Here is a 14,837-nt window from a genome sequence, read left to right on the forward strand (position 1 = left end):
TGCAGTGCTAGGATTACAGGCATGAGCCACTGTGCCCAGCCCAGTAAGTCTAGTTTTTAAGATACATTGTAAAGGTTGGATCTTATGTAAATGTAAGATATCATATGATGTCAGATATTACTGAGAAAATGACAAAGAATATTGAATCAATGAAATTTCCCTATATTACTTCATCACTATTAATGCATAATTTTATTTTTTCAATGCTTTTATTATTCTACTTTCATTTGTATATGACAAACAGATGAAACTGCCAAAAATATAAAGGATATGGGTAGAGGTAGAGTCTGTCATAAGGTGAGCCACCAGTGTAAGACTATGTATAATCAATACTCCATGGTATATAAAAATGTTCTGAACTACTTTCAAATACTGTTCGACCACAGAATTAAGTCAAAGAAATGAATAGATGGAGCAAAAAGAGCAAGCTAATCATTTTAGATTATATGCCTGATAATCCACTTAAAAAGGGAACACTCATTGTTTTCAAGGAGGTAGAATTTGATTTAAATAGTGAGGAACACAGTGGGGTAGGACTCTGCTTTAAAAAATATAATTTTAGAGTTATGTCATTCTAATATTTCCTCTCCTTCCACTTCCTTTTCTCTTCCCTACTCTCCTCTTTTCTCCCTCCCTCTCTTCTCCTCTACTCTTTTCTCTGGTGATTTCTTACTTCATCAGGTGGACTGCAAAAGATATTTCATTAAGTATATTACTATAATTGCTGGTCAACTTTCAGCTAATATTTCCTGGTGTTTTTACTAATCTGAAACTAGGTATAACAACATTTTGCTATTTACTATAGCCTTTCTAGAAATGAAAAGTTAAAAACAGTTGACAATTGTTGCATTAATACTGATTTCAGGTTTGTCTGTTTTCTGGGTCATATGATTCAATGATCCTCTTATTATGGCAGTATAACAGTAAGTACTGTAGAAATATTGCTCTTTGATAACAGCATGTTATAAAGCATAAAAACTATTTTATACAATTCATAGTCATGTATCTCATTTAAATTTGATTGTTATATGTAACTGGAAACAAAATTATTAATGGTACCCTCACTAGAACAGGTTTTGTAATTCCTTGAATGACATAGAAAATGTCTTACAAGACTCTCAAAGTACTATGACATGTAATCAATTGGTAGAAAGAAAAATTAATTGCTACCCAGTGATCATCAACCTTCAGCCAACGATTTAAAGTGTCATGGTATGAGCCATGAAGGGAACTGCTTCTTGCCCTCCAATTGATGTCCTAAACCTGGAGAGTATCAGTTCAGCTATTAGATGGCAAAGACATACTTTAGAGTTATTTTTTTTTAATGAAACAATAAAAACCTCTCATGATTACTGCTGCATTCCTCTTTGCACAAAATTATAAAGGAAATACTTGGGAAATAAGCTATAGTTGAATGGGAGAGGATTAAAATTATCTTTGAAATCATAGTAGTCATTACTGAGAAGTATCACACAAAGTGTACAGGAATGACTTATCAAAATGATATAAGCCAGGAAAAGTGAGTTGAGTTAATTTCAGTTTGAGGGAAGAGGACGAGTTTAGATCTATAAATTTTTTATGAAGCAATTTTGTTATATCTGATTTGTATGTAAGTCATGAAAACTGAACTGATTTTTCTCTCCTATGAGAGCTGGAGGCAAATTTGGCTGAAAGCCTAGAAGAATAGAATGCTAGAATGTTCTTTTAGATCCCTCTCTGGAAAGTTGTTTCTGTTATTTGTGTTGTAGAAAGATCATCTTGCTTCTGTCATTCTCAGTGGCTAAATGACATGTTTTTTTTTTCTTTTTCAGTGATGCTGAGTTACAAGTCACTACTAAACTTCATGAACTTCATAATATCATTTCTGCCAAACATATCTAAATTCACCAAGATTTGTCATTAAGAGTTAAGGGTTAAGCCATTAAACTATAAATAATCCGTTTATCTTTTCAATTCCAGTCACTGAGATATCACATATATGAAAGCTACATTTTTATATTTTTAGTCAACTCTGAGACCTCAGCTTATGTGGATTTTTTCCCAGTCCTTTGGAACAACAACAACAACAACAACAACAACAACAAATTCCTGTGCAATTAATAGCATTTCTATTTCTAAGGAGGAAAAAGTTTGGCATAAGACCCATTAAAATTAAAATTGCTAATCTTTTAATTCACCTAAATAAAAGAATGGTTTCTACTCTATCAATGGCATTGTTGGCCACAAAGTCTCCAACCATATTAGTAAATTATCCAGTGATGAAACCAAGTGACATCAAAACATATTTATTGTTACTTTTTGTATATTTTAATTAGGTAGACAAAGGTAATTGAATGGCACAAGAAAAATAGTACATAATGATTTTAGGATTTTTGTGTATAAAGCAAGAAATATACCTATTGGGAACTTGTTCTTATTAGATTTTCCAGTCTATTCAAATGTTCCCATTACACTGTGGGCTGGGCCAGCCCTCCTGAATACATTATTGTAATTATCATAATTTGTAGCATTATTATGATAAAACCAGAAGAATTATGATTAAAAACTCTAAGAATCAATATTCTAATTCAATTTTGCTAAGACACATAAAATATAAAGTGAGCTTGCATCCTTCAGGTACAATGGAACAAGGCAGCTGGATATTTTACTAAATGACAGGGAAGAAACAATTTGTGATTATAATCATGCCACGGATAATCCACAAAGTGTTTTAGTGCACTTTGAAATTACATTTTAAAATGCTCAACATTCTATATTTTGTTTCTCTCATTGGTAAGATACAGCTTTGGTCAGATTGATATTTTTAGGGAGAACTACAGATTAATTTTCTTTCTCAAAAATTTTTTCCAAATTTGCTACTTTGTGGTTTTTTTTCTTCATTTTTCTTTAGTAAAATGGTACTTTAATTAAATCTCTATAAACTCACCCAAATATGGAATTACTCTTTCTGTCAAGAACACTTAGTTTTTAATTCTTTTCTGGTCAATTCCAAGTGGCAAAGTGGGTTAAATTCACTTTTATTTTATTCTTGAGTTATGAATTTGAGATTTGAAGCTGTAGTTCTTAAGTAAAAATTTTCTCAGAAGAGGCAGCACTATGTTAATTGGGTGCTCAGAGTCCAGATCCTTATTGCATTTTCTTTATGCTATTTTCACGCATTAGATTTCACAAATGTGGTTCCTGCATTTAAAAAGTCATTTGCATTCCCTTTTAAGAATGTACTTCAGAAATATTCATTTTTGTATTGTGGAGCTATCAGTTTTGAGCATAGTCCTACTGGTGTATATGGTGGCAGAAAACTTCACCTGAAATACCTACCAGCAGGAATCCTGGGGGGCAGAGATCCTCCCCCTGGCACTGGATGCGGGGCCTGGATGCTATTTAAAAACCCTGCCCTCAGGAAGCTGGGGCAAAACGCCTCCACCCCAATGGCCGGGAAGGATCCTTTTAAGAGATAAAAATTGGCATTAATCAAAGTCTTCTTTATGGAAAAGTTGTTGATCATTTACTTGGAATAAAACCTCAAATTAACAAAGACATCAAACCTTACAAGAAAACTATAAAATTAAAGGGATGGGATACATTTACTCATAAATTTGTAAAATCAACCTCTTTTCTTAAAAAGAAAGCTACTCTTAACTAGTTACAATTAAAAAGGGTTTAGAAGCATCAGGATGCTATTATAAAATGAAAATTTTAAACCTATATTTTAGAACATAAAATCTTGCCATGGAATGATCAAGTGAATATAAACACCAGTCATTGATGTTATTTGGAGAATTCATGCCCTCGTGAGTTATAGGCATGCAGGAAATAGCCACAATGAGATCTGAGATCTAGGCTGCATCAAAAGGAGCAGTGCTTTACTCTAGGTGTATCAATACTAACGCCTAAAATAAGGAAAACTTTTATACCATACAGTAATTACATGTTTTTGAAACAAGAAAATCAATGTACACAATTATTAATTTGTTACACTTTTCTAGTATGGACAAGACATGAGAGTTTGCAAAGGTAGAACCATATGCTTTTTCATTTTTTTTTTTTTTTTGAGACAGAGTCTCACTCTGTTGCCTGGGCTAGAGTGAGTGCCGTGGCATCATCCTAGCTCACAGCAACCTCAAACTCCTGGGCTCAAGCGATCCTCCTGCCTCAGCCTCCCGAGTAGCTGGGACTACAGGCATGCACCACCATGCCCGGCTAATTTTTTCTATATATATTTTTACCTGTCCATATAATTTCTTTCTATTTTTAGTAGAGATGAGGTCTCGCTCTTGCTCAGGCTGGTCTCAAACTCCTGAGCTCAAACAATCCGCCTGCCTCGACCTCCCAGAGTGCTAGGATTACAGGCGTGAGCCACCAAGCCCGGCCTGCTTTTTCATTTTTAAGAAGGATATTATGAAGCTACAAAAAAAGTAAACTGCTTGGAAATTTATCCATGAAATTATATAATGAACCATAGAATAAAAGAAGGTCAGAGCTAGGAAACACTCTAGAGATCATCTAGTCAAAATCTTTCATTTTACAGACTAACAAACAGAGGACTGGTGTCACGTGGTGGTAGACTACCAGGATGAACTGTTCCCACTATAGAATAAAAATAAACAATGAACTAATTCTTATCCGGGAGATTACTGTTCTCTGCATGTGAGTTAGATACCCTGCACTTTGGAATATTAACGTCACACTTTGGTGTCTTAATGACTCGAGAGATATTCAACATCACTCAGAAGAAAAGTTAATAGACATGCAACATCAGTGAATAGGCAGCACGGGCAACTGATATGGCCAAAGGTGAAATCACAATAGCTCCCTGAAAGCAGGTTACAGTGATGGTTGTAAGAAACCGATCTCGTTCAAGCCGTCTGAACTCCCATCAAGCAGAGCAGCTTCACATGTTGAGTCCTGCGGTCTTTCCTCCCACAGCGAGATTTAGCAAGTCCTATGTTTATGAAGAGATGTCATTCTGTTTCTTGACACACATTTTCCACCAAAAATAAGATAAAATTTGAAGCTTCTTTGAACTTGGGTCAGAATTAAAGGGACTGGTATACTATATATATCTTGCTTCTATGGAAAATGTTATTAGTAAAGAAAAGCTGGCATTTTTTAGATCTTCCGGAATGTTTTTATGAAAGAGCAAAGTTACAGTGTGTATTTTAATGGGTGAGGCCCATACATTGTGCATTGGAGTAAAGAAAGCATAGAAAGAAAATCACATATGGTGGCTACACTAGTTTTGTTGTTGATTTTATGGGGCTTTAGTAAAATGGTCCTGTCAGGCAGAGCTGGAGTCCCTTAAACATTAAGAGATGTGGCAAAAGTGCCAAGTGGTAGGCCAGAAAGTGCTCTGAGGTAACTTTCAAGGAACAGTGAAACTAATTTCTCCTTTGTGATTGCATGAAATGTTTGTCATTGAACACAAAGCTAATATACGCTTGTGTGCAATGTTTCCCACAAGAGGAATTTTCCACATTGCAATGTTTCATCATTGTCTGGGTAAACCTTCATAATGAAGGTGCTTCACTGAATACCAGGTGGAGGTAATTATATCATATATTTATATGGCATTCTTATTTAAAGTTACAAAATAAATGATATTGTTACAATAGGGAAAATAATTACAAGAAATGCAGATTTTATTATATGCTGTGAAAAGCTAAAATAATGCAATTTTAGCTGATTAGGGATTTATTGAAGCCAAGTAATAGGAAACTCGGTTCAAGAATATCAGATCATAAAGAAAAAGAATAATGATCATGCATAGCAAAGAAAAAAGGATATAAATGAAATTATCTTAAAGGAAATTTGAAGAAAAACAAAAACATGTAGACCAGTGACTCTAAATAATGTTAATATGCTACACATTTGGAGATTTTTGTCTGAGTTTTTGTTATTTTTGCCATTATTCAAAACTGTAAAGTTAGAAAGATGCCCATTATGTTAACTTTGAAAGAAACTAAGTACAAATATTATTTTATTGCTATGATTACGTTGATTGCTGTTTTTATTGTTGTGACAACCTGTCATATTTAATAGCAGCTTTCATTTTTCTAAACTTCCTGCATCATTCATAATGGCTTTGTTATGTTTCTTTACCATGGGTAAAAAGGTCTTTCATCTATTGTGGCATCTCTTCCTTAAAGAATTTTCACTTTTTATAGCTGAAAAAACAAAAAAACAAAAAACAAAACCCAGAAAGACCGTGGAACATGAATACATATTCGACTGAGGTATCATATTATGTGATAATAATGCTTTATCATTTTTCTCCTTAAGATCAGTCATGTCAATAGAGATTGCATGAAATATTACAGCTCTAAGTTTTTGCAATTAAATCAGAAAAAAATGAAATTCTTCTTTATTATAATTCCCTTATTTCTTAATCCATAAGAAATTAAGTTTTGGGATTTTACATGAAATAATTTTGTTTTGGTTTGTCCAATTGTTCAAGTTGCTGATTCTCTCTGACTGGTTTATATTTTTTTAAAATGAATTATGGAATTTATTAATAAATTATATTATTGCTGAAGAATATATACAATATATAAAATCTGTAGCAGGAGAAATGTCAGTTTCCATTTTTTTTTTTTTTTTTTTTTGAGACAGTCTCTGCCACCCACTCTGTTGCCCAGGCTAGAGTACAGTGGCACCATCATAGCTCACAGCAACTTCAAACTCCTGGGCTCAAGTGATCCTCCTGCCTCAGCCTCCCAAGTAGCTGGGACTATAGGAACATGCCACCATGCCCGGCTAATTTTGTCTATTTTTGGTAGAGATGGGGTCTTGTTCTTGCTCAGGCTGGTCTTGAACTCCCGACTTCCAGCAATCCTCTCACCTCGGCCTCCCCAGAGTGCTAGGATTATAGGTGTGAGCCACTGCCCCCAGTTAAGTATTTTATTTTTAGGTACATTCAGTAGAGTATTTATTAATGTAAATTAGATTTTACATGTAATGAGAGTATTTCTCTAGCCATTACAAGTTCAAGATTTAAAATGTGTCACTTCCCACACACTTTTCTAAAACTTGAATACATGAGTTTCCAGTTTGTGAGTGATCCTGAATCTCTCCCTAGTGCAGTGGTTCTCAGTGTTGGTGGTACCTTCCTACTTAGGGAGAGCCCTGAACTGTGTGACTGGGAAAGGCATTTCAGGGTTTAGTGAGGGGGGGCGCAAGGCATTGCAAAGTGATATACTCCCTGAAAAAATGAGAATTCTTTCTCCAAATACTAGTATCATGCACTGAGAAATACTATGAGAGTAAAGAATTGTAAAAAAGTTGCTAGGTAATAGGTCATATAATGGGACACAATGTGAAAAAAGAGGTTAATGTGGCCATGGCCTGGATTCTGTCATCTGGCTTGATCAATTAGTGGAGCATTTTGATTGCTCAGATTATCTGAAAGTAAACTGGCCTACACAGTAACCAGTTTTCAAATAATCATAATAAAAGATATTTAATACTTAATGCTCTATGAAACAAAATGCCATTTCTAATTTGATACTGTAGTAATTTCCTGAAATAACTTTACATGGTAAATTAGGTATCATTAAGAATTTGTGTAAAAGAAAATAAACCAACAATGATCTTAAACTCTTTGTCCTTTAATTTTGTCATCTACAAAATGAATAATATAACTGATTTTACCTCATGGAGCTATTTGTGGGGATTAAATGAAAGCAAATGATCATAAATATAAGCCAATCTTATTATTTAACAGTCCTAATGTTTTTTAAAGAAGAAATTTTTAGGTGGAAGATAAAAATAAAGATAAAAATTGATGACATTTTCTAATGCAGATCTTCCCATACATACACAAACCCCTAATAGATGAAATCCCTTCTTTGAAGATTATGAATCAATAATTTAATTTTCATGCCAAAAAGTTTAATATTAATAATAAGAACAATATCCCTATAATATGAACTTTTGAGATATGGCTCCTTCAAATTATTTTCATTAAGTTGAATTTTTGCAAATATCCATAATGTGTAGATAATGGGCACATTGGCTTAATTAAAGACAAACAATTTTGAATTGGAAACTTCAAATACATGAACATGCACCCATATTTGAGGTGGTATAGGAAGATTAACTTGCTTGTTATTATGTTTGGTCCTCCTCTATGATAAGTTTACTTCATACCAGTGTTTTCCAAAATAGGGGGCTTGGGGTGTACCAGCAGAGTGCGTGCAAAATAGGCAGTAGAAAGAAAATACTAGAAATTCTATGTCTATTTATGCTTTACTTTATCCTTTAGTAATTGCTATGTTTGTGTATCTTTCGTAAACATATATAATACCATACTAATTCATATAAATAAATTACAAATAAAATATACTAATAATAGCCCCTGTAAAAGTTGCTCAAACATTTTTATTGTTAGAAGTGTGTGGTATGAGAATTCTGGAGATTACTTGTTAAAGAAATAAAACAGTGAGAAAAATACCGAAGTATGGATGAAGTAAATAATTCACTTCAAGGGCTTGAACAATTTGGATAAGACTTTGATTTTACCTGTTCTAAGACAATGATCTTAGAAGACCATGCTACTCCTTACACAGTGGTTCTCAACCTTGGATATACATTAGAAAATATGTAATAAAGGCCCAAGTGAGCAAACAGAATATAGAGAATCTATTCAACTCTTAAAATGAGTTCTTTATCAACTACACTATGAAAAGCAAGGATGATATGATCATATCTAAAAAGAGGGGGCCACAAAAAATCACTGAGATTATTAAAAATATGGATTTCACTCATATCATTACAAACCTGGCCATAAATACATAGCATTTTATGTATGTTGTGCCTGTGTGTAGTGTGATTATTATGTGAAATCAAGTATTGAAATAAACTTTATTAATGATTAGAACCTTAATTGTTAAATTCTGTACCATTAACATATAAAGTTAATATTTTAAAATATTTTCATTTCATCCTTTTATTTTATATTTTATATATTTTATAATAAACATACAAATATAATAAATAAAATTACACACATATATGACTTATAAATAAATAAGTATCCATTCAGTGGTGATTTTTGGCTCAAAAATGTTTACTGATAGGGACATGACTAAAAATTTGGAGAGCTGAGAATAGAGTTTGTATGCATTCAGAGGGAAGATCCTTTCTTCAAACTTGGGCATTCAGTATTGAGTTTTGTAACTGGCACATAGTAGCCACTCCATAACAGTGTTTTGGATTAATGACGGCACTTCTGTGCTATACAAACAGTAACTTCAAGGTGCAAAGATAACATAGTCTATTAAAACAAATGCTATGCCAAGAGCTGCTTTCCCTGAGGAAGGCCCGCTTGTGAATCTTCAGATTCTCTACCTCTTTATCTATCTCCTATCTCATTTCACTTGTCCTTGCTTTACCAGACTGTGTGTTTCCCTCTACTTGTGTGAACTAGTGTTTTCTCTCCTACAGGCTTTTCTCTTCTTTTTCTAGTTACAATAATTTATAGAATTATACATTCCCTCCTGTACTAAGAGAAGTAAAGAAGAAAACCATAAACCTGTCATGAGCAAATGCTTCTTAGTTTTATGTGATGATGGATGAGGCCATAGACTCAATATGCATAACTTTACATCACCAATGAGGAAGACCAGGAACAGTATGAAGACACATTTCATGGGAAGTATTGGAAGAATGCATCTTTTACTCCATGGAGACTTTTATTTTGGATCTCTTTAACTTATAACATGCAGTCTAGGAAAGACGAAGCTGCTCTGCCTATTGTGGTAAAGAAAAGATTACTGTTGTTGCTGTGATTGCCTTTGGGGTCTTCTTTTTTTTTTAATTTCAGCTTATCATCATGGGGGTGCAAAAGTTCAGGCCACATACACTGCCCATGTCCCACCCATCCCCCCGAGTCAGAACTTCAAGCGTGTCCATTCCCCAGACAGTGTGCATTGCACGCATCATGTAGTTATACCCCCATCCCCTCACCCCACCCCCATCCCCCTGGGTCAGAACATTCAAGCTTGACCATTCCCCAGTCGGTGCGCAATGCCCTCATCATGTAGATATAAACCCATCCCCTCTCCCCACCCCCCACTTCAGTCCGATACCCAATTGGTGTTATTCCCAAATGTGCATTTAGGTGATGATCAGGGAAACCAATTTGTTGGTGAGTACATGTGGTGCTTGGTTTTCCATTCTTTGGATACTTCTTCATAAATTCTTTGCCTAGGCCAATGTCTATAAACGTTTTTCCCACATTTTCTTCTAGAATTCTAATAGTTTCATACCTTAGGTTTAAGTCTGTTATCCACCATGATTTGATTTTTGTGAGAGGTGAAAGGTGTGGGTCTTGTTTCGGTCTTCTACATGTGGCTATCAAGTTTTCCCAGCACCATTTATTGAATAAGGATTCTTTCCCCCAGTATATGTTTTTGTCTGCTTTGTCAAAGATTAGATGGCTATATGAGGATGGTTTTATATCTGGATTCTCAGTTCTGTTCCACTGGTCTGTGTCTCTGTTCTTGTGCCAATACCAAGCTGATTTAATAACCACAGCCTTGTAGTATATTTTGAAGTCTGGTAAATTAATACCTTCCATTTTGTTCTTATTGCCTAAAATTGCTTTTGCTAAATGGGGTCTTCTCTGGTTCCATACAAAGCATAAAATTATTTTTTCTATATCTGTGAAAAATAATGTTGGTAATTTAATAGGGATTGCATTGAATCTGTAGATCACTTTGGGCAGTATAGACATTTTACCTGTGTTGATTCTTCTTATCCATGAGCATGGTATGCTTTTCCACCTGGGATATGATTAAATTAAAAAGCTTCTGCACAGTCAAAGAAACTGTCACAAGAGCAAACAGCCAACCTACAGAATGGGAAAAAATTTTTGCATGCTACACATCTGATAAAGGGCTGATAACTAGAATCTATTTGGAACTCAGGAAAATCAGCAAGAGAAAATCAAACAACCCTATCAAAAAATGGGCAAATGACATGAATAGAAATTTTTCAAAGGAAGACAGAAGTATGGCCAACAAACATATGAAAAAATGCTCAACATCTCTAATCATCAGGGAAATGCAAATCAAAACCACAATGAGATATCACTTATCTCCAGTGAGAGTGGCCTTCATCAAAAAGTCCCAAAACAATAAATGTTGGTGTGGATGCGGAGAGACAGGAACACTCATACACTGCTGGTGGGACTGCAAACTAGTGCAACCTTTATGAAAAGCAATATGGAGGTACCTTAAACAGATGCAAGTAGATCTACCATTTGATTCAGCAATCCCATTATTGGGCATCTACCCAAAAGACCAAAAGACATTCTATAAAAAAGACATCTGCACTTGAATATTTATAGCAGCACAATTCACAATTGCAAAGATGTGGAAACAACCCAAAAGCTCATCAATACATGAGTAGATTAATGAAATGTGGTGTATGTATACCATGGAGTACTACTCAGCTATAAGAAACAATGCTGATATAGCACCTCTTGTATTTTCCTGGATAGAGCTAGAACCTAGTCTACTAAGTGAAGTATCCCAAGAACAGAAAAACAAGCACCACATGTACTCACCATCAAATTGGTTTCACTGATCATCACCTAAGAACACATTTAGGAATAACATTAATTGGGTGTTGGGCAGATGTGGGGGGGAGCGGATGGGTGTATACATACATAATGAGTGCGATGCGCACCATCTAGGGGATGGACATGCTTGAAGCTGTGATTCGGAGGGGAGGAGGGGTCAAGGGCAATATACATAACCTAAACTTTTATACCCCCATAATATGCTGAAATAAAACAATAAATAAATAAATAAAAGAAATGATTGCTGCCTCATTGTGGGGCATAAGGTGGGTCAGCTGGGAGTTCACTATGTTCATCTCTGATGCGAACGAACAGAGGATGCACTGATTTGGGTTTCAGGAAATGAAGTTGAATAAGTGGATACATAAATGATCAAATGAAAAGTGACAAATTGCTCCTTAGGCAAATATCTGGCTAGGATCTAAAGGAAGTACTCTGCTTGCTCAATTGCTTCGTAGGCTAATAACAACTTCCTATGGCTAGAAGGGAGCTGATTTTCAATTAGGCTTAGATGTGAAAAATACCTATTCATGCATAACTCATTCCTTTATCTTTTATCCATTTGTTGACTTATTTATTCCATAAATATTTATTCCATAAATATTTTTTTCTGACACACATTTTTAATACAAAAAATAGGAAATCAAATATTTTTGACATGACACTATTATCAGGAAATAATGCTAACTAAAGTAAGTCAAAGATGCAATCACAGAATTTTTCCCACTTGATAAATTCTTATAAGTAAATAAATCCCTACAATTAAATTAGTATTTTCCTCTTTACTTGCATTAGCTAACCTCAATCCAGATTGTTCAGCACCAAATACAATTAAAGATCATGTGACCATTACTGTTTTGTTTGTTTTTACCTTTTTTTTTACTGCTTCAGGTCACTGAAATATGAGTTTTATAGATTTCTCATCCTGTTGTTCAATAGGTCACAATAAAAATATTGAAGCAAAAAGGGCAGTTTCATGGCTAGATTTTTATGAAGTATTTCTTCAGTGCTGTTAAAAAGAAATTTTCAGCTTTCCCTGAGTTATTTTTTAAACATTTAAAACTTGTAGAACATGTAGGGTAAAATTATGGTTGCTATAAATTATTTTTTTAAAAGCTATAGCATTAATAAGTAGAATTAAAATATTTGGAAGCTAATTAAGAATAAGACACTCATTGAAAAGTACATTCAAATTTATATTTAAAATAGAAGTTCTTTGACTTTTTTAAAGTATATATTTTAAATGTCTGCGTTTCCTTACTGTAAAATGATGAACTTGTACTAGAACTTTCCTAAGTTTCCTTTAAGCTCTAAAAGTTTGTTTATATAAGTTTTATTCCATTGGCTACATTGAAAGAAGCTAAATTTTCTCCAAATGTGGGTGTTATGTCCAGTAGCTTTACCTATGTTTATATTCAGTGGGACTTAGAATGGTAATTACTAAAAAACTGTCCTGAATAAATTTGTAATCTACTGATATACCCAGAAGGTTTAACAATAAAAATGCCTCGGTTTGAGGCCAGGCAGAACCTTGAATTCTGATGCTACCATTCATTAACTGATTAATCTTGGATAAGTTATTTACCTTCTCTGATACTCAGTTTCCTCCATTTGAAGAACGGAGCTAATAATGAACATACTGGTTTATTGTGAATTATATGAGAAGTGTGTATTGGTGACCAACAGTAAGTGTTCAGTACACGGGGGATAAATATTTTTCATCTTTCTCCTTTTCCTCCTTGATTTCCTAAACTTGACCTGCCATTTCACGTCTCCATACCTCTATTATATTCCCTCTGCCTGGTTTGGCAGGTATCACTTTCTCTATCAAAACATGCTTGACATACCTGTGGAGAACTCACTCGCTCTTCTCTCCTCTGTGCCTCCATACAGCCTTAGGTATTATAATAGAGATAAAACACTATCATACGTACAGTATTTATTTGTTTATAATTTCATGGTACCAAACTCAAATGCCTTTAGGGGCCAGTCAGATACAATAAGTATATCAGGTTGGTGACAAAGTCATTCAGTTGTACTGAAGGGTGAAAACTCTGACTAAAGACAATGAATTCCAATGTTTTAAGAAACACTGTCAAAATCAAATAAAGCATATCTCTTGGATGACTTCAGCATGCGGGCTGCCAGCTGGTGACTTCTGGCTTACCCGTTAGGCTGTGAACCCTTAAGAATAAGGATGAGTCATGCATGCATGTCTCATTGACACGCCCAGTCCCAGAGCTTGCATATATTAGAAGCTCAAGGTAATATTTATTTAAGTGAATTAAAATAGTCTTTATATGAATAGTTCAAAGGTAGTTTGACTTTGTACAATAAGAGACTGAGTTTTTTTCGATGTCAGAGCTTTCAAAATCATGTATACTCTAATAATATGAATATCCTCAAGAATGTGTGTAATTATTAATGTTCAATGAGACTGGTGACTTTCCACTTTAAATGCTTATGAAGAGCTAGTGTTCAGGAACCAGGAACAGACTAAAATTCTAAAAATTCTAAAATTCTAAAGTTCTTTTATCTATGAAGAGATGAAAGGGTGAACTGAACTTGAAAAGCATGTCCTTCCAACTGAGCCACCATACAGGCTGCTTTGGTTGAGAGATTCTTACAGCTGTTTCTTTTTGAAGCCATACTTTTAAACCACACGTCCTTTAAAAAATGCTTTTACACCTCAGGTGCCAAGGAGTCAGCTAAGGAGTTGTTAAGCGGCATTTATCAACATGTATGAGAGCCAGATCTATTTAGCTCTGCAGCCAAAGTGTGCTATGTATTTAATATTTATGAACTGTGGGTATATCTGTCACATTATTAAAGTGAGGTCTGTGCCTTTAGCACACCAGATAAAGAGGTCATGAGGCAGACTGCATCCGCCTCTTTGTAATTTTCCAAAGTGGCCCACAGACAAGACTGGCCATTCCTTGCTAGTATGTATCCTGCTGTCACATACATGGCATTGTTTCTCTCTCATAGACAAAGTTTGAAAGAGAATGTTCTGGATTTAGTTTCACTCACAGATATAATGATAACACCCTTAGCAGCGTTATCTACAAACAAATGTGCTAATGCATACCAAATATTTTTCACTTAAGGCTATGATATTTAAATGCATTTCAAAGTGTTAGTTTTTTCAGGTTAGAGTGGTACCCATTTGGCATTTATATAGTGAGAATGAGGTGGCAGGATAATTTGGTTTAGTAATTACCATGTTACTATTTAATTACCATTTGAGTGGTCTTGA

At 34.5% G+C, this 14,837-nt stretch overlaps 1 protein-coding gene across 2 annotated transcripts in view; it reads right to left on the reverse strand.

Annotated features, from left to right (window-relative positions):
* Positions 1–14,837, reverse strand: part of EPHA6 (EPH receptor A6) — an 836,036-nt gene that overhangs the window by 130,287 nt on the left and 690,912 nt on the right. For both annotated transcript variants that reach the window (XM_045557615.1, XM_045557625.1), the window contains one exon: positions 3,319–3,444. In XM_045557615.1, coding sequence (XP_045413571.1) covers positions 3,319–3,444 — 126 coding nt within the window. The remainder of the gene's footprint in view (positions 1–3,318; positions 3,445–14,837) is intronic.

The sequence above is a fragment of the Lemur catta genome, chromosome 1, assembly GCF_020740605.2.
Source record: "Lemur catta isolate mLemCat1 chromosome 1, mLemCat1.pri, whole genome shotgun sequence".
NCBI lineage: Eukaryota > Metazoa > Chordata > Mammalia > Primates > Lemuridae > Lemur > Lemur catta.